Here is a 25,668-nt window from a genome sequence, read left to right as displayed (position 1 = left end):
ATATAACCTACCTTAAGTTTTAAAAGCATCCCTACCATGGCTGGTGTATTAAAAGCCCACTATAAGGCAGAGAACTGCAGAAGCTGGAAGGCTGGGCAATGGCTCAGTGAGAAATGAAGGTAGTCAGCCAGGGTCAGAATAATAAAGGTGGAAAGAAGTAGTTCAATTTTTAATATGTTTTGAAGGTAGCAAGATTTCCTGATGGGTTAGATGTTGTGTGTGAGAGGAAGAGAAATATCAGAACTATCCCTAAAGAAAGTGTTCATCAGCTGTGGTGGCGAAGGCCACGACTAGAGCAGGTTTACGTGGGAAAATCAAGAATTTCGATTATCATTGAGTTTTTGAAGGTTTCATAGTTTCCAGCTTCTAGATTTTGGGGGTTGTATTTGTTTTGAGAGTCTAGCCCTGTCTTTGATGGCTTCTCTTTGCAGATACAATGTGATGCCAAGCTTCAAGATTCCCCAAATCCGTCCGTGCTGCTGCACTGGAAGGATTGTCAAGGGCCCAGCAGTCACTGACCCCTCAGTGCGGAGCCCCAGGGCACTACAGGAAATAACCTGAAGGCCAAAGGTGTGAGGACAGAGCTCTGCGTTCACTGATGTCATGTGAGCACGCAGGTGCTCTGGTGGACTCTGGCTCTGGAAGCTTTCAGTTGGATTGGTTTGCACCAAGAAGTCCACTACTACTTGCTGTATCATCACAGAGACCAAAGTGTAAAGAAATAAAAAAAGACTTTAACACCCTTTCAAAAGAGTCTTGGAAACTGTTTTCTAAGGGAATCTACAATCAAGTTCACAAAACGCTTCAGTTCACTTTTTACTGAAAGACATTCTGAGAGAATCACCAAAGGTTCCTCAGCTTTCTCAAGGAATTAAGGCTAGGTGTGCTCTATTGTTTCCTTCTGATACAAAATTGTTTGCACTTACAGAATTAAATATGTTAATCACAATGACCCTGGAACACACACACAGTACAGCACAGGGAATATGGCCCATATTTTGATAACTTTGTATGGGGCCAGGTGGGCACTAGACTACCAGGAGGAGCACTTTGTAAGTTACGTGTATCTAACCACTATGCTGTACACCTGGAACTATTATGAAATAATATTCGATTTCAACTGTAATTGAAAAAAGAAAGGCATACAAATTGGAAGGAATCATTCAGCAGAGCTGTCAGAAAACTTCAGACCAAGATTATTTTAAAAACCAGAAATAGGAATGTCCTACACACACACAAAAAGAAAAAAGTGGTGGGAGTGGGGATTTGCCACGGGCAATACAGTGAGTCTACTACACTCAGGCAGCCTAGGAACAAGAAATCAAGAGAATAAAACTTGAACTAAAATTAAAAACTGAATCAAGGTAATTAATTCACACATTAGATGGTTGGCAGAGTCTTATTCCAATGTTTCATCACATTCTAGACCAAAAAAAAGTGGCATAATGACTTCATATTTCATTCCCGTAAGATACAGATTGCAAACTTCCACAGACGTTATATTTAGCTACTGAATTCAACTCGACATAACACAAGTCCATGAAGCTGGACACGTGTCGAGAAGATGCTATGGAGAAATGACAGTAGCCTGGGAAGCTGATATGAGGGGTCCATAAGAGGGGGGGGAGAAAAATATGTGAAGATGCTCAGCTTCAAACACATGGCGTAGCTGTGGACTACTGGAACCTACGAAAGCAGACAGAACAGTTGGTGTAGAGCAAGCAAAATAAGAAAAGCAAACTCAAGTGGCAGCAATAAACACAAGCACTCTATAGTTAGAATAAGGATAAATCACATTAATAATTTCATATAATCCTGTCATTTTAGATGGAAGTGGCCTTAGAAATAACCTTGTCCAACTTGCTTGTTTTATGGAAGAGTAACCTAAAACCCATAAGTGTCGTGAATTAACAAAAAATGATGGCAAATTAAAGTTATTTTGGGAGAACCAGGATGGGATTACATCACCAAACAGGGTCTATAATGCAAGTGTCAGATCTCTGTTAGAAATGATAAAGCTGTTCCAGAACATAAATTATTTACAAGCAAAAACAAAAGGGTAAAAATTTCTATTTGATCTGAGCTCCGTGTGTTGGTTTGGTTAAAATGAGAAATGAGGTAAGAAACATAGAGAAAGCCATCCAATTACAAATAAGTAATTACAAAAAACTGGGTGTTTCAGTACATTTTTTACATAAATTCTCCAGGAACTAATGTGCTTTACCACAAACAGTGGGAATAAGTACGTGCAGTAGGAAAGAATATCCTGGGCTTTGAGGGGGGAGGGGAAAATGCATCTGGATTCAAATCTCTCACAAGACAGATAATCTTAAGGAAGCTACTTATTTTTTGTGAGTCAGTCTACTCATACGTAAATTATCGACAGCAATACCTACCTCCTAAGGCTCTTAGGAAGGTTTTCTACAGTAGCATATACATACATAAACATCCTATTAGTTAGCAATGCCTTAAAAGGAGCCATTGCCTTTCCTTATTCTTCTATAAACATTTCTAGTAACAGTAATAACCACTAACATTCGACTAAGGCTTGTATGTGGGGCACTTTCTAAGTGCGCTATATACACTGACTTACTAACTCTGCACAGTAATTCTGTAAGGCAGGTGCTCTCATTATTCCTATTTTTACTGTAGTTAAAGTGAGCCACCAAGCATTGAGGTCACACAGTTCCTTTGTGGTGATGTCAAGACTGAAACCCACCCAATTCAGAATACGGTGGAACCTTAGTCCTTCAAGTTCATTCATTCTGGAAGGCTGGGTGAGAGGTGATTTGATTGAAAACCGAATCATACTCATTCTGGTGCGCTGTCCCCTTTGTTGCCTGAGAGACAGGTGACTGATAACATAGGTATTAGCATGAAAGGGTTGTTGGGTCGAAAACTGAAGTTTTGCTTGAGAACAAACACATTTTTTTACATGAACAACTTGGTCAAGAAACAAATTCTTTGAGATGGCAGACGATCGAGAACCGAGGTCTGACTGTCACGAAATTCCGGTAGAAAGGCTGCGGTAACTAAAGAATTAGCTCGGAGAGTAATGTAAATGTCATTTATTCACTCAGACTAGTTCCCATTATCCCTTCCACTTTAAAATACAAAGAAAATTACGATTTGTACATTAAGGTAGTTGAATGGCAAGAACTACCATGGATACTTAATTAAAATAACAAAAGGATTCCATAGTACACTGTGTTTCTCTACTCTGGCTATGAATGAAAGTAATGTATGAAGCCTTAAATATAACACAGATGCCCATGTTCCGCCCCCTACTTTCTGAATAGGGTGATGCTTGTGTATTTTGAAAGCACTCTGCCTAAGGTCCTAGCGCACAGCCCGAGTGAAGAATTAAAGTTCTACACCCAGAAGCTGCAAAGGTGATGCAAGTCGAGTGGCATCTGGAACCAGATGATTTTCAAGGTAAAATTCAAGTGAGAAGTGCTGGTGGGAAGCTGCATTAGTGCACTGAGAAGAATGAATGAGTCAGTAAGCTGCTGGGCAGGAAGGCGGGTTACCTCCCAGTGCCAGGATGGCCTGGTCCGAAAAATGAGGCAGAGCAAGGGGAAAGGCAATCTCTACACCACCGCAGCAGCTTGGCAACACGATCAGACGCCCTGTTTGTAAACTACGGACATATGCACTGTACTGTCACTGCTTGTCCTTGCAAATGGCAGGATGCTTTCCTCCTTATTGTTGGTACTTTGTTTTATATCCTGTGACTACCACTAATTTTGCTACTAATTGATGCAGTGACTTTGTCCTAATCTTGCTGAAAAAGCATTTGAGATTTGGCTTAACTTTCTCATTTTAAATTTAGGAAATAAATTCATTGCAAAATGATCTTCAACCAATACTAACATATCCATTAAGTAAAATACGGATGGTCAGGAAGCACCTGAAGCACCTGGTAGGTCCCTTTCACAACAGCAGGCCTCAGCCAAATCAAACACCATGCCGAATAAAACTCGAAATGCTATTTTTCGCAGGATTAAAATATTCCGTAGGTAGCATCTAACTGAGGCTCATATATGGTGGTATTACAATTGAACTAATAATGAGGAACATTACCGGTTTTTAAGATCATAATCACAGATAAGTAATTTAATCTAACAAACTCTTGGCGTTCTTGTCCATTTTTATTTTAATGACTATTTATTGAGAATTGAATGGAATCGGTGGGTCCTTTGCCCAGAACAGAAACACAAATGCACATAGAGAGATGTATCATCAGTGAGGTTGTACACGTCAGCCAGATTCTGAAGAATCCTAATATACTATTTCTAAAGAATCGCAGTGGGGAAAAATTTATTTTCTCTAATCTAAATATTTCATGCCACAGATGGAAGCCATTTCACAAGGACAGAGCTGTGGCTTTTCCACACACTTATATCTCCATAGCTCCAGCACATTCCTGAAGCAACGATTCAGTAGATGTCCAAAGGTGACCTTGCACTTGCTGACTTGACCCTCCCTTCGTTCAGCACCACTTCTGAATCTTTCTGGTTCGTAACGCAAGATGACTGTATGAAATGGTGAGAACACGCTCATTTAGAGTTGGAAGAGAGATGTTCAAGTCCAGGCTTGATACTTTTTAGCAGTATGACCTTGAAAACATTTAACCTGTGCCCTCAATATACTGCCTAAATTTCATCCAGCTTCACAAAGCTCTAGTGAGTGTGGGGCAAAGCTTCAGTTTTCTCATGATAAATGCATGTGGGAATGGCATCTGATAGGGTTAGACAATTACATAAGAGAATGCAGGTAAAGTACATAGCGAAACGCCCACACAGAGTAAATGCTCGGTAACTGGCTATGACTGGGCCCTGTCGGGTGCTAGGTGCTGGGTGAAATGTCCGTCTTGCAGGGTGAGAGAGATACCTATGAAGTTGGAATAGAAAGCATGTTCAGTGAATGGACCTTTCCCTTTCTGTTGACAGGAGGAGGCATGGGGACACATGCAGATCAGTGACATGCTGAGCAGAAGCCGGAGAGCTGCCTGTGTCCTCACCTCCACAACTGAAGACCTCCCTCCCAGGCTCGGGGGGTGTGAGTGGCGGACCTGCCTCATGTGGAAGAGAGCCAGCTGCCCGCCTCCAGTCCCCACCCCTTCTCAGGGCACCAATGACTCGATTCCAGGGACTGACATGAGGACGGAAAGGCCCAGCCCTCAGTTCTAATTCAGGACAAGTCTGAAGGGCCACCCCAGCTCCAGAGTTCCCGAGAGTTCCCGAGAGGTGAGCTTTCTGGGAGACGGAAATGCGGTTCGACTTCTCCCCTTGCCCAGTCCTGCTTCTCTCACTCCCCACACGTATTGATCCCAGGATCCGCTGCCTCCAAATCTGTCTCGGAGTCTGCTGCCTGGGGAAATGACTTATGACACTTGCCCAAAGTCAAAAAGCTAATGAGAGATCAAAAGGGGATTTACTACAGATGGGCCAGCATAACTCCACAATTACACACTGGGCAGAGAGACCGAGTGAAAGGAAGAAGCCAAGGCTCTGTAAGGTAATGTTATAAATAATACCCTAACCTAGTCTAAAAGGGCCTCCTGATTCTGCGGATCCAAGTAAAACGGAGGAATCTCTACTAAAGTTGGGCTGTCTTGAATCAAGGGAGCATCCCTCCCTCTGTGGAGGGAGGAAAGGAGTTGGAGGAGAGGAGGGGAGGAGAGGGTTATGAAGAAGGGGTTTCCCGGGATGCTTCTGATTTCCCTGCAGAAGCAGAGAGACTAATTGGTCAAAAGGGCTTAAAAAGAGAAAGGTTCTGGCCTTTTGTTTTGTATGAGAGGAAACTATACCCAGAGGGACCCTTCACTGACTGAGGGTGCAAAGTAACAGAGTCCAGTCCAGGCCTCTTCGTGGCCAGAGCCCTCCAGCTTTGTCTTCGATGTGTGATTCTGACATTTTATGTAAAGTGTAAGCCCAGAAAAGACTCCTATCTACTCCAGTCCAAGTACAAAGTATATTATAAAACTAAAGGTGACTTGAATTGAGCCCCATTGACACTGACCCTCCCGTTAGGGAGGGTAACCGGGACCTGACGGGGTGAAGAGTTTTCACGGAACAGCTTTACCCAGCAGTCGGAATTCATTATCTACACCTCTAACTACACCGGCAGTTAAAGCCCTTCAAATATTGTAACTTAATGGCCTTATCTCAAAATCAGGATAACGATTATTATCTCACTCAACAGGGTGCCGTAAGGACGAAATGTTGGACGGCACCGATCCATTCTGAATGCCACACAGACAAACAGCACAACGTCCCACACAGCCGCTGCCGGCAGGTTGATGCTGTTCGGAAAGAGCCTGAGTAAGACATACAGCACTTAGACATCTGTCTCTGATCAGGAGGCCAAGATGTAAACTGAGGGTTAGTAATTTAATAAAAACATTTCAATTGAAGTAAGAAAAGCTTTGAAAAAAATCCCTGTGATAGGCACATTTACCTCCAAGTAAACTCTAAAATCTTTAATGGAAAAACAACAAAACAAAACCAAACAAAAATAGTGTAACGGAAGGAAAGTTCAAAGAAAACTATGATGACCTTTATAATATTTTATAATTATTCAAATAAAATAGGACAACCATAACAAATAAGAAAAATATCAAGGCCATTTTTACACATTTTAAACTGGTTCTAATAGGTACTAACTACATCATTCATTTTTATATACTATTTCTTGCTTGCTACAAATCTCTTAGAATCTCTCTTTCTTTTGGTTCCATGAAATAGCCGTACATATAATTTGCTAAGAATTATATTTTGCATTACCACATCTAGTCTTTTACCCAAAATGCTCCAAGAACAAACTTGGTCCCACGACACTTAAATATTTAAAATGTTTGGGTGTGTTTCATTTGCTTTGCTGGGGAGAGCTGAGGGGCACCATGCAAAACCCCTCCCACAGCTAAGCTTAGCTCGGGGTTTCCCTCGAGTCAGAAATAGTCGTTAGGGCCCCTTGATGTGCACTAAGACCCTTCGATTCTTTCATCAATTCCCAAGGCTTCTTTGAAAATTTTCTATTTCCACTTGCCACAGCATTTTAATTTCTCCTTTTCTCCTAACCCATTTCCTCTTTTTCTAGTCTCAGTACTTATAATTTGCAGATGAAATTAATATATAGAAGAAAAGACTTACAGAAGGAAGTGAACAAATATCAGAATTTCATATGAAGATAAATGTGGTTAGAAAAGGGATAATAACAGTACTAGCCTAGGTAACCAAGACAATGCATTAGAAACTAATCTGCCTAGCAACCAGCCAATAGCTTGGGTGCAATCAGTCACCCACTTATAAACTTATGATGTTCCTGTATTTATGTGTAGACACTTACATTTGGCTATGGGAAAATTCCAGAGAAAAGCATTTATGTTCATTTTCCTTGCAGAAAAATACAAAATACAAAAGAATATTGTTGAGAAATTATACAAAACATGTTGGATAAACTCAGTGGTTTTCTAAATAAGTAACTCCCTTCAAATGGGAACATCTTAAGAGTTTTCATGAAAGCATGAATAGTTGTAAGACATAGTTTAAAGAAATTAATTTCTGGGTGCTAAATAAGCAAATGACCACCTTCCCTAACTGTCAGGGTAGAAATGATCTCTCTTCAAGTAAAACAATCAGATGTAAGATTTCTGACTTCTAAGGGAAGGTCTGGCATGTATTTTTTAAAAATGGATAATAATGGATATAAAATATTTATAGTAAATATTTTATTATTATATTAAAAAGAACAAAAGCTTAACTTTAAATGTCAATAATCATGATATCCCCCAAATTCTATTATTTACAAATGTTTCAACTTAGAAATTTCTTGATACTCATAGGGAGAGGGTGAGCAAAAGGCTTTGAAAGCCACCAGACTAAATAAACCACTCCAAGATTCGCTGACCTCCCATTTCCTAACGCCAAGATTGTGAACACGGAGCTGTACCTGTCAGTCCCAGACACAAAGAGTGAGTGACACAAAGAGGCAGGCCCAACCGAGGAGCCCTTTGTAGAGTTGGGCAGATTGGAGCAGGGGGTCACCAACGACAAGCAGGGAACTTGCAGAGCTGAGTGAGAGGCAGGAGCCCTGCGAGCTGGCAAGTGTGGAGGAGGGAAAGTGTGGGTGCCCCAATGGAAAACGCAAAGGGCAGGGGTTTTCAGGGCACAAGTGGCTCGCATTCAAATTCGAGTTTTACCACTTTTTGGCTGAGTCACTTGGAAGAAATTACTTTCCATTTTGAAGGTCAAGTAAGAGGATAGAAAAGAAAGTGCTTTCTAAATATAAAGTGATAACACAGGTTAGTCATTTAGACCTTTTCCACTAGGAACCACTGACCAGTGGTAGTTTGCATAATGGTCAAAATCATGAGCTGTGGAACCCACAGATGGTGCTCGGCCCAAACCTGAATTTCCTAGAGCCTTGAACTCAGCCAGGTGGCCAGGCCTTTCTGTGCCCCACTGACTAACCAGTAAAGTGGAGATAACAGGGATGCCCACCATCAAAGGTGACTATTGAGGCTCGTGTGAGTTAATACTGCATGTAAAGAGCTTAAAATTGTGCTCGAAAGAATTAGTACCTTTATTATTATTGTTGTTGTTACTCCCTGATTCTCACTGTCAAACGGAGATCAAGAGATTACCAACCCAAATAAATATATGTTAGGAGCAAAGGTGGGGTGGGGGCAGGGCAGCTAAGTCTATACCAGGGCTTTAATAATAAAAGCCTCTCCAGAAAATAATAATGATAAAAGCCTCTAATACAGCTCCTTGGTTTCACAGTAAAAAATATTCGACAATGATTCAATGAAGTTCTCTGCTGTTATAGCTACCGAAGGAACATAGCACATCTTTTTCCTTTGCTAAAAGGCTGAAAATCCCAAAAGAACACATTTGCAATTCGTTCTACAAAGAACATCTTGTGATGCAGCAATATTTGGTAGGATTGTATTTGGTCCTTAAGATGACACGGTGTTGGAAATCATTTTGCAACATTGCAGAAACATTTTGACCTTATATAAAGAAGTCCCTACTCTGAAGCACCAAAAGACACTGTAAGTAAAATGCCCTCACCTATAATTAACATGCCAACTACAGAACCGAAGCAATGTGGCACCAGCCCTCTGAGCTCTGGTTGTAATTTTTCATAATTCTAAAACTGGTATTGGAATCTTTTAAAAATAGAGGTAATTCTCACTTCCTTATTCATGCTGTTGAAAACGTAAAAATTTTTTTAAAGAAAAAAATTGGTGGTCCAGGTCCACCCCTGACTTTTCTAATCACGTTCTGGACGAGTTGCATAGTTTCTCAGAAATTATTTTATAAGTTACAAGTTTTAACGTAAAGCTAGCTTTCATAAGTTTTGGCTAAAATCTTGAGCAAACTCTGAAAACACAAATCTCAGACATGTGTTATTTTAGGAAATGCATTTAAAAACCACATTTCAACTTTTAAAAAGAGGTTTGGGTAAGTAATGACACAGGTAGTATGCCAGAGAAATTGTACTGCTTTCTAACTTCATTTAAGCGTTCTGTTTGAATTGAAACTCAGGATATGTTCGATATTCTTGCATTCTGTCAACAAATAATATGCACTGAGAAGCAATACATCAGCAATAGGAATTTTAAAACTTACAAGTGTGTCTGGCCAAGGAGTAGTTGGATCCACCACTGGTCAAACCAAATCCCTCAGGAATTTGACTAGAGCTTCGCGGTCTGGTCAATAGTTTAGGAGGCTCGATTTCGGCACCAAATTCAGCTCCTATCACGCCCAGTAAAACAATAGCTGTAGCTTGTTTCCTTCTTTCCTCATAAGATGTAGAAATTTTTTTCATTTGTGGGATGCTTGATAAACAACCTGAAAATCAAAATGTAAGACTATAACTTAATGTCAATACAAAATAACATACGATTAGAAAAACATTCCATATTACTCATTCAGGAAAGAACAGTCTTTTCACAAAATGGTATTGGGACACCTGGTATCCACATACAGAGGAATATGCTTGGACTTGTACCTCTGATCTTGCAGAAATTGTACTCAAAATGGATCATGGCTCTAAATATAAGAGCTAAAACTGAAGAACTTGCAGAAAGAAATATGGATGATTATTTTCATGATTTTCGGTCAGGCAATGCTTTCTTAGATATGATACCAGAAGCAAAAGTAATTTTAAAATAGTTTTTAACTGGACTTCATCAATATTAAAAATGTTTGCACTTCAAATGACAATATCAAGAAGGTAAAGACAATACATAGACTGAGAGAAAATACTGTCAGTCACACATCTAAAAAGGGATTATATTCACAGTATATCCTACGACTCAACAATAAGAAAATCCACCTTGAAAAATGGGCAAAGAATTTGAATAGAGAATTCTTCAGATATATGCATGGCCAATAAGCACATTAAAAGATGCTCAACATCGCTGGTCATCATGAAAACGTATATGAAAACACAATGAGACATGACTTCACACCTACTGGGATGGTTGTGATAAACAGGATGAGCAATAAATAACATGTGTTGTTGAGGACACACAAGAATTGAAACCCTCGTGCATTGCTGGGGGGATGTCGAATGGAATAATCACTTTAGAAGAGTTTGGCAGTTCCTCAAAAAGCTGAACAGAGTCACCATGTGGCCGGACGACTGCACTCCTAGGCATCTACCCAAGAAAAATGAAAACAAATGCAGACACAAAAGCTTGTACATGAATGTTCGCAGCAGCACTATTAATAGTCAAAAAAACAACTCAAATGTCCATCAGTGAACGAAAGGATAAACTAAATGTGGTATATCCATCCAACAAAATATTCAGTAGTAAAAAGGAAGGAAATACTGATCCATGCTGCATGTGGGTGACCTTGAAGACATTATACGGTCCTTACAAAGAATCACACCTTGTGTAATTCCATTTACATAAAAGATCCAGAATAGAGAGATCGGCAGAGAGAGAAAGTAGATTAGTGATTGCCCAGGGGTGGGGCAGGAGTGAAAGGGTTAATGGCGGCTAATGAGTGCCAGTGTTTTGAGGTGATAAAGTGTTATAAAATCAGATCATGCTTATATCTGTACAGCTCCAAATATACTAAGAATCAATTCTACATTTTAAAAGGATGGATTTTTAAAAATATAAATTTTACTTCGATTAAGTCTCTTTTTAGAAAAGATTGCTCATCAATTTATTTGTTAATTTGCCCACTAATTTGACATATATTTACTGAGCAGCTACTTCGGGCCAGGGAAATACAGATGTAAAAATAGTGCAGGTCCTCAGGAAGCTCGCTAGCGGCTGAAAAATAAAGAGCCCGTCCATACAGGAAGAAGTGCTGAATTGAAGATTCAACGGGGAAGTGGGCGTTTTCCAGGGACTGGGAGGGATGGGCAGCATGAGAACGCAAAGGACAAGCATTCTGTCCAGATGAATCGGGACGAGCAACCAAGCATTTGAAGAAGTACTTATGACCCGGACAAAGCTCAACATCATTTCACGTTCAGAAGAAATACCAATCATGATACTCAAAACATAATAAAAATTTTAAATCTTTATTAAAGTATTGATAAATAGGAGGTAATTAGAGAAACTATATTCCTAAAACATGACTCTTCTTAAAGTTTCTTTTCCCAACCTTTCTTTCACTAAGGTATACACCAAAATTCTCCTAACACTTGGTCCTTTGCTCAGTCCCACCCTCCCATGCTACTTTTTATTTTTATGTTTGGTTTGGTATTTATTATGGTATACTAAGCATCCATTAAATTACATAGGGAATATATAAAGAATATCATGATATATATGTACACAATCAACTCTGTATAATCTTAATGTAATCTTATTTTACTAAGAACTAATTAATGTGGATATAACTAAAGTCTACTATGGATCGTGTCCTGACTTTACTACCCCTTCCTCATGTCCCCAGAATCACCACGATCTGACCTTGTCAGATGTTCTTTAATCTATCCATTGTATAACCATATCAGTGATACCTAAAATGTTACGTATTTTCAGGTCTTGAAGTATGCTTGCATTCCTGGGGCAAACTCTGGATAAACTGACAAATGGATGGAAGGATGGATGTCGATTGACAGGTACGTAGGTAGATAAACAGACCAATACACAGACTCTGAACTAAATTTGCTAATAGAGTGTTTCACATTTGTGTCCACAGGTGAGACAGGACTATAGTTTTCTTTTTATATACTATTCTCGTTGGCTCTTAGCAGCAACACAATACGACTTAAAAACTGGGTTAAGTAACTCTCTCCAATTCTTTGAAAATAGTTAAAGGACTCTTGGAGTTCAAAGAAAATTCTCTTCTGCAACTGTCGGGGCCTGTGTCTCAGGACATTCCCCTTCCGGAGTCAGAAGGCAGGGGATGAAGGTGTAGAGGAGGAACAAGGTGGAGGAGGCAATATTTGTCATTATAAATTCATTTTTTATTATAGCTGCTATTTAATTATTTCTTCCCAAGTCACTTTTGACAACTTACAATTTTAAAATCAATATCTACTTTATCTATGTCATGAAATTTATTGGTAGGAAGTTCTTTACACTATTCTCTTTTGCTTAAAAACTTTGTCACCTTAGCCAGTGTGCAGTTGATTAGAGCATCGTCCCAATGTGTCAAGGTTGCAGGTTCAATCCCCAGTCGGGGAACATATAAGAATCAACCACTGAATGCATAAATAAGTGGAACAACAAACTGATGTTTCTCTCTCTGTCTCCTCTCTCTCCCCCCAAACAAACAAACACCTTCTCAATTATCAGTTGCTATAATCCCTTTAAATAGTGTTCACTTGTGCCTTCTCTAATATTATTTTTCACATCTTTCTTGATCAGTTTTACTAGAAATATATACTTTACCAGATTTTCAAGAAAAACCCCACTTGTTTTGATCTTATTATTTTATTGCTTTCTGTTTCACTAGTTTCTGCTGTTATTTTTCCACGTTCTATAGGTTTCATCTCTATTCTCTTTTTCTTTGTTTTATTTTTAGGTTATCAGGTTGAACACACCTCAGTTTCATTATTTTGTTATGGGAAGCACTGCCAGTCACAAAGTTAATATCCATGTTCTTTTCTTCTTTAATATATACAGCCTGAATTTTAACCAAGTAGCAATGTGCTTGTAACTTGTTAATGTCCATCCAGGAACCCAGGAAGCTCCTGGCTTTCAGCTTCATTCATGACTTAGTTTAAGTCCTCTATGCTCACAGGGGCCAGAAGCCTGCTTCTGGAAGCAGCTACTGATTTCAGCCCAAATTATTGCATTTTGATTCCATTACCTGTCCACAGAGATATCTATCCTTCCAGAGCCTAGTTTTGTCTCTTTGGTTTTCTATTTGTTTATTTATCCATCATAGCTACCTATTTGGTACAGAGGGATTTAAAAAGTGAACTTCTGAGCCAGCTTCACTGGAGGTCAGCTCTCCGCTCTTTCTGATATTATCCATCCAGCTTTCCTGGTCCCTTTCAGCACGCTGCTCTCTATACATTAATTAAATCAATACCAAAAAGGGGCCCTCAGAGTTCACTATGCCAACCAAGAAATCGGCTTCATGGGCTTCTGAGTATCTTCAGATGTTTTGTTTGAATGTTTCTCCTGTTCTCTTGCTTTATCATTCTACGCCACTGGAGGAGAGGCAGCCAAAGGCAACCACAGGGCACGCTCAGGGCGCAAACCAGGAGAGGCCTCGGCCCGGCAAGCTGAAGACCCTTAGCCTTCGATTAAAAAGCCACTGAACAATCCTGGATAAAGGGGTGACATCAGATTCATTCGCTGCTAGAAAGGTCACGATACTAGCAGAAGGGACCGTAGACTGTGAGGGAAAACAACGCAAGCAGAACCAAAAGACAGCTCCTGCAATGATCAAGGGGAAAACAAAAAGTACCAGTGGTGGCAGAGGGTCGTTCCTTCCACCAGTCAGTCATTCACGGCATAAAAACTGAACATCTAGACTACGTGGCGCTATGCTAATATGAATTAATGAATTAATATGAATTAATTGGGATGAGAAAAGCAAAGTCTCTGTCCTTATTGACCTTAAAGCCTACTAAACAGAAATTAGAAATGTAAAGGCTACGAAATCAATTGAGAACTTTATAGACAGAGAGATCAGTATGTTTAAGAACCTAAAGCAAGTAGAAACTCGTAGATTTGTATTTCAAGGATAGGTAATTGGGCTGGAACTCTATGAGTCAAGAGGAGAATGGTAGAAAATGAGGCGAGAGGCAGGAAAGGGCCAGGTCATAGATGGCTCTATTGGTTTTATTCGCATTTCCATTTTTATCCCTTGAACAGTGGGAACATACTGAAGACAGGGTATAAGCCACAGAGTAACCTGATTAGATTTGGGGTTTTAGAAAACCACTCGCAGAGCATATGGAGAAGGCTGGAAGGGAGGTGATCAGTTAGGAGGGGACTGTACAAATGAAAGGGAGAGATCAGGTCGGTGTGTTGCTGGGCTGTGGAACAGGAGATGCACGAAGTGAACAGCTTCAAGATCCGTGGTGAGTTTGGGGTGGTTGATGGTAACACACTGCAGAACAAGTTTAGATATCCTGCCCTGAATTCTTTTAAGAATCCTAATTAAATAAAACAAAACAAAATCCTTGCAAGAAAGGCAGGCTTTTCTGAAAGCTGAGTAAAAAACCACCTAGAGCACAAAGCTTTTAAGTGTACACTTGAAATTCCAGACACTCCTTCACCTGTGCTGGAAGGCAGAGTGGAATGTGGGCAAGACCTAGGAAGAGTCTAAGAAATGGAAGTGGGGGGATATTATACAGAATTTAAAAAGTGGAAGCGAATAATTGATATCAAAGCACTTAATGAAAAATGGGGGGATGTTTCTCTAGAAAACTAAGATAAGAACCTCCAAGAGTAGTTAACTGTTTATTTGGATTCCAAGAAAAGTTTGGTGAAACTGAGTATAGAAAAGATTTGTTGTTGTTGCAGCTGTGTTTCTTCACTTCTGCCATGTCACACTTTACCATTCTTTTTTTAAAGATTTTATTTGTTGGTTTTTAGCGAGAGGGGACGAGAGGGAGAAAGAAAGGCAGAGAAGCAGGTCCCTGGCCTCTCACGTGTCAGCAGCCGGGGGTTTGGTCCACAACCCAGGCAAGTGCCCAGACAGGGACCCGAACCAGCAACCTTTTGGTTTGCGGGACGATGGCCTGCCTGCTGGCCCCGAGCCACACCAGTCAGGGCCACATTTCATCATTTAAAAACAGTTAGTCCTGGATATTTGCCATTCATTTTTAAGCTGTGTAGAAAGACATCTAAAATGAACCCACAGAAAATAGATTCATCTCTAAAAATACTGCCATTCTTTCATATGAAATGTTCGTCCTTACTCATTTCTCTCATTTAATTCTATATAGTATACTTCAAATCACATGCAGGCCGCTTTAGCGTGGTGTTCCTCCACCGCAAAATTCCTTTACAACTTCCACTGTAAGTCCTATTTTGTAAGAACGGTTCTTATAATAAGCCTGAGTTGCAATGTTTTATTAACCAATGTCACCCCAATCAATTCAACAAATTTAATTTAATTCAATAAATAAAATAAAATAAAGTGAACTTACATTATCATAAGAATATTTGAGTAACATAATAAATTATTTGTAATCGGGTGCCATAGCACACAGCTCTCTTCATGGATTTTTTTCCCCTGTTTTTTTTCCAAAGATAAGAAATGTTAGTAGAAGTCTGTACATGTGATTATAGATTCAAGTATAACACTGATTTGTGGTAGTTGATGGTAACTAAAAAAAAGGAAAATGCTAAAAGCGTAACCACACCAAGAAGGCAAAAAATCAATAATCACCGCCTGTGTGTTTAGGATGAAAATGGCCCCTAATTCTAGGCAAAGTGACATTTGTCAGTTTGATCATCTGTATCTCAACAGATGTGTTTAAAACCAACTTTATTTACATGCGAGAACCGACGTGCGGGGTAAGAGATTTGTGCAACTGCATCTATGTTTGTGTGGTATGTATTTTACTCTTTACATGGCATTCTTGAAACAGGAAGCAAACGGGGCTCCCCTCCCCCCACATCCCAGCAAGAGCACGCTCCATAACAATAGTTCAAAGGAAAGCTCCATTCTGCAGTTGCTCTGATTGTTCTGTCAGCTGACCTCTGCAGAAGGGAATTGCTAACCGCTGCCTCGCTCCTCAGCTGACAAATGAATGATCGCGGCTCCATCTATTTTCACTATGGCTGCCTCTGGCCCAGGTGCTCAGACGGAGAGCCCGGTGTGACATCTTAGATCAAGATGAATTGGCACAAACTCCTGATCCAAGATTGTTTTATACCATTTAATTTAGTTTCTTCCCCTGCTTGGATGAGCACAGCTCTGGTTATGGATTTCTATTCTAATGTACTGAAGCAGGCCCTGAAAGAAGCCAATGAAGCAGCTGCTGGAGCAAGGGACTGCGGGGATACTGATCAATAGGCAAGGCATTGACCCCAGCCGTTCAGCCTCCGCAACGGCCACAGCGTGGAGGGGGAGGGGGCGCGGAAGCACACACACCGGCGCTTCCAGTAGGAAATTAAACAACAGGGGCATCTGCAGAGCTCCGCCTCCACTCTGGTCCCCCCCCCTTCTCTAGGTTCCTTTTGTTTAATTACCTCGATCTTGTCTTAACTCCCACTCCTCAGGAAAGAATTAAGACTTTAGGGAAGTTTTAATAATGTACTTTAAGACAGCCATTCGTAAATTGTATCCTTAAGCTAATAGAGAGAATCATAACAGGTGCCCTCTGCTAAGTGGCCAAAATATGAAATCTTAATTAGCTGTCAAGTACATCACTTGGTGTAATTTAAAGTTTGGCACGTGCACAGGCTTATAAGAACACTCTCCAACCGGCTAGGAGCAGTACTGATGCTGAAATTCTATGGCGTGTAATTTTTATGGGTACTCGGGTCTGAAAAGATGATAGTTCTTTGTTAACAGGTAGGAAGGGAAGGGCAAGAAAATCCCCCCCCAACAGACACACAGTGATTAGTGAATGTGTAAGGTACAGATGCCCACCCCTCCTTCTGATCCAACAAAAACACAGCAGTTTCTGACTCTTTGATTTTTCAGATCGGGAAATATTTTAAATTCTTGGCTTTGCTGTCTTTTCCTTTAAATAATATAAGAAATATGCAATTAGCTGCAATGTTTTCCTATAAATAAACTGACAACCAAATGGAAAATCTTGAGATATTAAAAGTAAAACAATTCTGGAAGAGGAGGCCTTTCTGCAGTTTCATTTGTCTCCTGAAATTCGGTATTTTTTCACAGAGACATGCCTCCGCTTAATCATGCGAAAGGGTGACGTGGAGATCCATTTTCTCGACAGGACGGTTGATCACCCCATCACAGTGGGAAAATTAATGCCTTCAACCAGCCCTGAGCGGCCAACAGAGGCTGCTGGCCTCGGCCAAGCACGCAGATGCTCCGCCGTTTCAGCTGCATGCGGAATACTGGTTCTGTGCGGAAACAGGTTCGCTCATTACTGGGTTACTTTAAACGAAATATGAGCCTTTGATTTTACTAAAACAACCGTTTAATTCATGCAGTGTTTCTCAAAAGTACGTAATTGTCTTTAGATTTAGCATAATTGACTCTCGATTTACATGAACAGGAGTAAATGCTTTCCTTACAGCTTAACTAGAACACAGGTAAAATATTTGAGAAGTTTAAGCAATTTAAAGGGCTGTGAGATATTGATTACTTCATTTAAAAGGCAGTCAGAGAGTGCAACCAAGAGGTCAAGATAAATTTAACAATTTGAAGCACTTTACTAAATAACTCTAAAGATCATGTTAATTGGCTTTGTGCAGTTCCAGGGTAAAATTAATTTTATCCTAGCTTACAATAAAAGGATTAAAAGACATATTAAGTTCTTCAGTTTTAACTGGAACAGGAATCAATGGATTTGAATTAAGGCTGAAGGCGGTTTTATGAAAGATGGACGACCAGCAGATACTTTATATCTGCTATTAGCCATATATTGACGGAGCTCTGTTATTGTATTAGGTGTTAAAACCTTCAATGAGGGGAGACCACCAATTTACTATTCAGAGAAAATACTTTAAGAACTGTGTGATTTAACCAGGAAAAAATGTTTTTGAAAATTTGATTCTTTGTTTAGGATTGAGTATCACAATGCTTTTCATAGTTGTTATAATATTCAAAATTTTCGTCAAAATAAAATAATGTAGTAACTCAGTCACATTTACCTCAAGATTACAACTATATATAAAGCATTTAAAACTATATCATAAATATATCATTAGGGTTTCCTTAAACCAAAATATTACATGCAGATTGATTTTTAGCATACCAACTTTATGCCAGGAACTTCTGGCACGTGATAGTCCAAGTAACATTTGCAAAGATATAAATATTTCCTGAATTTGGTATAAATTTCAATATTCCCTAAAACATCATTTTGTAAAATCAGAAATGTTTTTCTGAATATATTTTTATTCACAATAAATAAAAAGAAAGTTTTAATTGTTTTTCTTTATTCTATCATTATTTAATAATGTGTTTGGAATTATATGTAGAGAAAAATAAATTCCTTTTACTAGATGCACTGACTAGCAGAGCAAAAAACACAATGTGTATTTAATAAGGCACATGTTTTATATATTAGTAAGTAACCATTTAGACTTTGCATGAATGATTAGAAAAAGTAAGTTGCGAGATCTTAAGCAGAAAAGTAAAGGGAGGCTATTTAATGTAATGATTGAGATTAGGCTAGAAATTAGTTTCTATTGTGGGTCTTTATGACAGTTTTATTTGCAATAAAGTATATTTGTTAATAATAGGTTTTGATTAATTAGTAAAAAACAAAAGTAAATTTAGCAAAGTGAACTTTATTAATATTGGCAATCTTGAGGACAAGAGAACTATCAGAATTAAATATGACTTACTATTTACAATGTCTGAATACAATTACAAGAATCTTGGCATATATATCATTCAAAGTTCTACAAATGCTAGTCAATAAGACTACAAAAAACTTTTGTTTCCAGACTAGTAAAACGTCCTTCCTAATTTTCAATTTGGCCTGTTTCATTTTCCACAGTCCTAAAGACATTTTAAAATGTGATGTGGCATTACCAGAAAATACTGACTATTAAAAACACCTATGACTGTATATTTAATAAGATGAGTTTAAAATAGTACATGACAGTGAGATATGTAAAGTGGAAATATATTTTAATATATTTCTGAACATAAACAGAAGTATCTAAAAGAAACTAGATCTTCAAAATGAGTTGTATTGTAATTGTTTTTTAGGTGTTTATTTTAATCAGAAAAACATCAACATTGATGTACCCAGTGGCCTAATGGAATCATAATAATTTATTTTTAAGATATGCTTTTAAAATAATCACTGTGCGGTATGAATCAAATATGTCAACTTTACATGTGCACAGACATTCATACATTATGTATATATAATTATATTTAGACACACAAGCATATAACAGTCTTAGGGTAACAATGCATTAAGCTGAAGTGGGCTACAACTGTGTTTTTGAAATTTTTAAATGTATTATGTGTATTTTTAAATCATAATGAAATAAAGGTTGGCCCTCAGTGGAATTTTCACATGTAAATTGGCTTCTACATAAGTTTGGCCATAACATTTTCCATACCGATTTGCTATGTTAGGGTTGCTTGAGCGTGATAGCGTATAATGTCGTAAAAATGTCAAATCTCACCAGATATGTAGCAGTAATTTTACAAAGAAGCTTCGTTACATTTAAAGATAAGCCAAAATTTTTCCATATTAATTCATTTTTTAAACCATTTGGTTTTAAAACAGTGCAGTAGTGCACTCGTTAAATTTCAGTTATCCCTTTTACCCTAGTTCTCCGCCCCATCCTTCAGAGACATGAAGGCGTGGAAGGTGGGACCCAAAGGCCTCATTTCCTTGGTGATAAGTCTGGGTTCTTGTCCCACAAGAGGAAGAGGCGTCTGGGGGCCCCGCCCCTGTAAATGTGTACAGTGAGGTTCCGCTCCCCCTCCTAGGCCGAGTGTCTTTATAGGAATGTTACATATTACTTTCACCGCTGTCACAGCTTAGAGCACTGCAAATCCTGCAAGTTTTACGAAACATGGCCAATAAATTATGTGGGAAAAATTTAAAGTGGAGATGGTTATATGGCCCTGGGCATCTCTACCTGTTCGTCCCAAGTACATAAAATAAAACATGCACATTTTCTGCCTCTCACCCTCCTTGGGAGGGGAAAAAAAGATGAACTAATGAAATATGACGATCATGGTGCACTTCGTTCGATATTTCTTTCCAAACTTTCACAGTATTACCAAGCTGTGTGTGTGCAGGATACTGTCGGTACTCACTGTCGCCAGCAGAGGGCTTTCCTCTACTGCGTTGTTGCCTTGTGACCCATCTGCCGAGTTCTCCTTCCACCGACTGACCCAGCCTGTGGAAGCTGCTCCCCAGATCTCGGAGTCTGTTATTTTTGTTGTTGCTACACCAGTACAGTACCCCTCACTAGGAAACTGAAGTAAACAAACATGCTATTAAATTGTACTTATGCTCGATAGCCCCCTGCTGGAACACAATAGGTTCTGTGAATGCATGTATTTTTCTACCACTGCTGATTAAGCCATTCAAACATAATGCCTTTTGCACATATATATCTTATGTGTGTGTACTTTTCAAAAAACGCATCAAAGTGAATAGGAGCAAAATAAATGAATGCTCCAAAATGATTTTTTTTCCAAAGGCAACAATATTATCACCATCTCGGGGTTATGGCAATTATTTGATAGTTAAAAAACTTTGAGAGCAACTGTAGGTTTTTCAAGTAATTCTTGTAACAAGAATTTCTTATTCTTCATACACAAGTTCTACACCCATTTTTCCACAAGATTGTGGAAAATAAGATAATTTAAATTATCTTATTTTTTCCCTTATTCTCCACCCAAACATCAATAAGTTCACTTCTTCCCTTTTACTTTCAGTGCAAACATTCTCAGTTTGGGAGAAAATTGAGATTTAAAAAAATTAAAATATCTGAGACATCTCTGTAATAGGAAACCTCGTAGTTAATAATTATCAAGAATAATATTGAATTCGTGATTCGCTTTACCTTTCAAGGGTGAATCTGAGGTAAGTGTCAAATTTTAAAAACTATAAACTGTAACATTAAGAAGACCATTATTCGCTGTTTCAGGAGGAAAATTCAAAAACAGCGGTTAGTGGCTTATAAAATTATTTACATTTGAAAACAAGATGAATTACTCTTATAATATTTCCCACAGCTGATGTTTAGAAAAAGACAACTTGTGCAATGAGATTTACTTAAAATAAAAATACTAAAGTAGACATGATGACTTTTTCAGAGCTCAAACAGAACACATGAGGACACAGTTAACATTTGTAGCTGTCTGAGTGCCTTCTATGGATAACTCGTGCCTGCACACTGCAGCCCAGTGAGAAACAAACTGTTACATCTGAGGTCATTTTTACTCACAGAATGACAAATCATTTCTTGTATTTAGTTAAAAAAATATTTTTACCTAGGTAATTATCCCTATCAACTTTGTAACATTAAATGAGATCAAAAGTGATAACTGTCTTGTTCTCCCTTTGAGAAGTTAACAATTGTTCATTTAGAAGAAGTATTTGTAGAATTCGTTTTTCTGAATTACTATACATTTGGTCACAATAATAAATGAATGACATGTAGCTAAAAAATATTTTTGAAAAATTTGTTTACAGTAAATGAGAACTTCAAAGGGATTTCTTGCTTTAATTTTTCTCAGCAGATTGCTTCCGAATGTTATCTCTGATTTTGAAAAATGATCACCTTGAAGAGATCAGGAAGTACAGACACGTAGTTACAAAACAGTCACAGGAATGCAAAGTCCAGCACAGGGAACAGGGTCAGTAATATTGTAATAACTGTGGACGTACAGTGCTGGATGGGTAGTGGAAACGCAGGGGAACACTTTGTAAAGTACACAGCTGTCTAATCACCATGCTGTAAAAACAAAAAACAGATAACTTTCCTGAACTATAAAGTAAAATCATGTTTACAGTAGAAAAAGAAAAGAAAAATTATCACTGTATTTCACTTCTCCTTTCTTCACTACAAGCGAAGTCTTAAGGAGAAACACTGGGGCACAGGCAGGGGCATCAGACTATCTTGGAGGTCAATGGCAAGGCCTCCGAAGTGGTGGCAGGTCTAGGAGAGCTGTGGTGGGTGAGCCCAAAGCAAAGTTTCATACAAGGGTTTTTATAACCCAGTCCACAATGAGCAGAAATACAGAAGATTTTATCTTTTCAAAAAACGTCTTGTAAGTTATTAAAACCTGACACAGACTAAGAAACTAAGAAATTTAAATGAAAAACATTTTTAAATTTAAAGGAAAAATAAAAGAAAGAAATAAGAAGAACGAAGTAGAGACATTTAAAGGAGAAATAAAAAGGTTGAAGACAACTTTGACTTTTCACTTACTAATCACATTAACAAATGATCAAGAAAGCCAACCTCTGGGAAAGAAATGATCCAATGGGCAGAAGTAGAATAAGCATTGACGCAAAAAGTCTAAAAGCCATTAAACCACAGCCTTGAACGGTCAGACACACTCCTTATTAGCCCACAGTTTATAGAAAAAGTAATGACCCATCTATAGCCTGAGGAACATGCACGTGTGGCCGCGGCGTGCCAGCCTGCGCGGCAGAGGCCAGCGGCTGCAGAGCCTGGGCCGCTGCAGGACAGCCGATCGCTCTGCGTGCTTCCGCTCTCATCCTTCCAGGCCGCATGTTGAGAGAACTGCGTGCATTTAAAATTATTATAGATTTTAAGATTAATTTACATTTCCTCATGTTATGAAGAAGGTCACTAGCCTATCCAATTGATTTGAGTTATGTTTTGGCAATTTTTTCACAGACCTTTTTCCTGTTGATGTGGTTTCTTTTGCTATCTGTTTTACTATAAGCATATACAGATATTAGCACTTGCTAATAATATTCTCTTTCATGTACATATGTTATGGAATGTCCTAATAATCCATTAATTGCATTTATAATTGGACTGAGTTGCCTATCTTACACAGATCAAACTGAAAAAGCCTCGTGCCTTGAACTGTTGGGCAGCCCTTCCAGAGTTTACCTGGCGAAGGCCGAGCACACAGGCCCAGAGACCCTGGGTGTCTGGGTCACTGCTTTCTTACGACCAGGGACTTGGAGAAGCTACAGGTTCTGAAGGGAACACAAAGAGGGAAAATTAATGTTTTAACCTGCACATGGGTCAGTAGTCAGTCAGATACTCGGGTTTGTAAGACCTCATGCTATTTTGTAAGACTACTTAAAAACATCTGTTTCTGTTACAGGATAAAGCATATCATTTTCCAAAATTCTGCCTGACTAGCTTCTATCATTCAGTCACTCAAGGTTTGTTGTGAGAGAGCTTTATAATCTTGTCTTGATCATCCTGTATTAAGACAGAGACTTCCTAGATAAAAGCCTAGCAAATACATAGACTGGTGTTGGACAAACACATGCATTCGGGATGGCAATGAGTCTGGCAGGAAGAAAAGGAACATGTCACCAGGAGCGGATAAAATGCGTGGAGAACTCCCACCACCGCCGTGGCCGCCACGGCCGCCAGTGTCGGCAGCGTCGATCAACGTGGGAACAACACGGGCGGATGAACACACTCCGGAGTGGGAATTTACCACTGCTCACAACTTTTCTCAAGTAAAACCTCTTATTAGCAAAAGAAAAAAATCAAATTTCTGTAATACTTCTCCCAGTGTTTTTGATTTCTATAAAATACTATACTACACGTCAGTATTATGGTTTAGAAAAACCCTCAAAATATGTCAACAGCAAAAGGTTCTCCATTTAAACAACAACAGGAAAACCTGAAGTCTATCCTTTACATAATCAAAAAATACTGGATCCGTGCAAATTCCACTGTTTACTTATCAGCACACCCCATTTATCTCCTGATTCTGTATTTGTTACAATGATATAATTATAGGTCTACTACCACCACTTCCCAAATCCTTCTACAAAAACAGATATACCATTAAGAGTTTAAAAGAAGCCCTGACTGGTGTGGCTCAGTGGTTGAGTGCTGGCTTGCGAACCAAAGTGTCACTGGTTCGATTCCCAGTCTAGGGCACATGCCTGGGCTGTGGGCCAGGTCCTCAGTTAGGGGTGCATGAGAGACAACCACATAATGATGTTTCTCTACCTTTTTCTCCCTCCCTGAAAATAAATAAAATCATTAAAACATATATAAAAATACAGTATGAAATAATTTCCTTAAAAAAAAAAGAATTGAAAAGAAAAACAAATCAGAAGTAGAATGTGTAATGTATCTCCTAACTCAGGATCAGATGATTGTTAGCAGAGCAGGTGAGTGGGGGTTAGAATTTTAGAGGGAAAGGGAACTGAAGCGCTACTAACCACGCCAGTACCCACATCTCATAGGTAGGGAAGGTTAGGCAGGCCGAGTGTTCATGTGACAAGGTGAAGGGCACAGAGAGCGTGGACACTGACAGCAACATCACTCCAGACTGATTCTAGAATCTTCATTGGCCTATCAATCAGTGCTTGTTGCACAGAAATGAGTGTGTTTGACCCTGCTGCGAGATAAATCTGTATCAGATATCTGCTAATGCTGCATAATTTAAAATCTTTCTTGAAAAATTACGCACAAACAAAATTTGTAACTGGAAGAAGTCTTAAAATAAGTTTTGGTCTACAGTATCTAATAATGTTATACTTGCTACTGCAGCTGTCTATAACAAATGTAAAAATTATGGGGAGTATTGTATCAAGTATATGAAATAATTGAACTGTATTTTATATGCAGTATATATAGAATATTTAAACATACTTTCAAAATACAAAGTACTGAGCCATAAACATTAATATCATTCAGACACTCTCTATGTAAATAATGTATTATTCAGCAGCGTAAAAAAAAGTCACACATCGCCCACAGAAACATCAACAACCTCCACAGATGAAAAACTTCTTCAAATACGACACCTGGACGACAGCACTAAATAAAAGCAACACTTGAGGTTTTCGTTACCTCCCACATAAGCCTCCCCATAAGTTAATGGCTACTATTAGCTCACAAGCACAAATATTTTTCAAACTCACATACCGAACTCCAAATATTGCAAATAAATTCCCAATAATTTCTGAAGTTCATGTTGTAATATCAGAGGAAAGCTCAGAGTCACCATAAGGGTTAAGAGAATCATTTTCTACTGGATACTGGTGCTATTCTAAGCCGATAGTGTGTTTAAATCCACACCAATGAAATCAATACAGCACTGTTCTATTCAAGGTGAGACCAAATAAACCTGTCTGAAGCTTTGAGAAATAGGCTTTGCAGTATACTTTGAGTGCTAAATGCCTTTCAGTCCAGAGATCTGTCATTAAATAATCATTAGCCATCATTCACTCTTCCTAAAAAGCTCAACATCTAAACTTGTTCAGCACCCACTGAAGCATTAGTATAGACTACCAGGTAAGTACTCATTAGCACTTAGGGATGTGCCAACCACTCTGTTTAACCAGGAATCGTCTTATCAGAAATATCCCAAAATATTAATACGTATTTACCACTAAATTAGAGGGCAATTTATACAC

General features: G+C 38.8%; 1 protein-coding gene across 4 annotated transcripts in view; it reads right to left on the bottom strand.

Moving 5' to 3' along the window:
• Positions 1–25,668, bottom strand: part of WDR7 (WD repeat domain 7) — a 292,206-nt gene that overhangs the window by 112,297 nt on the left and 154,241 nt on the right. For all 4 annotated transcript variants that reach the window (XM_053664157.1, XM_037151997.2, XM_037151995.2 and 1 more), the window contains one exon: positions 9,639–9,860. In XM_053664157.1, the coding sequence (XP_053520132.1) occupies positions 9,639–9,860 (222 nt within the window). The remainder of the gene's footprint in view (positions 1–9,638; positions 9,861–25,668) is intronic.

This window comes from Artibeus jamaicensis, unplaced genomic scaffold (genome assembly GCF_021234435.1).
Source record: "Artibeus jamaicensis isolate MK-2021 breed Jamaican fruit bat unplaced genomic scaffold, CSHL_Jam_final contig_354, whole genome shotgun sequence".
In the NCBI taxonomy this organism is placed as follows: domain Eukaryota; kingdom Metazoa; phylum Chordata; class Mammalia; order Chiroptera; family Phyllostomidae; genus Artibeus; species Artibeus jamaicensis.
This window is presented reverse-complemented; position numbering and strand designations above follow the sequence as displayed.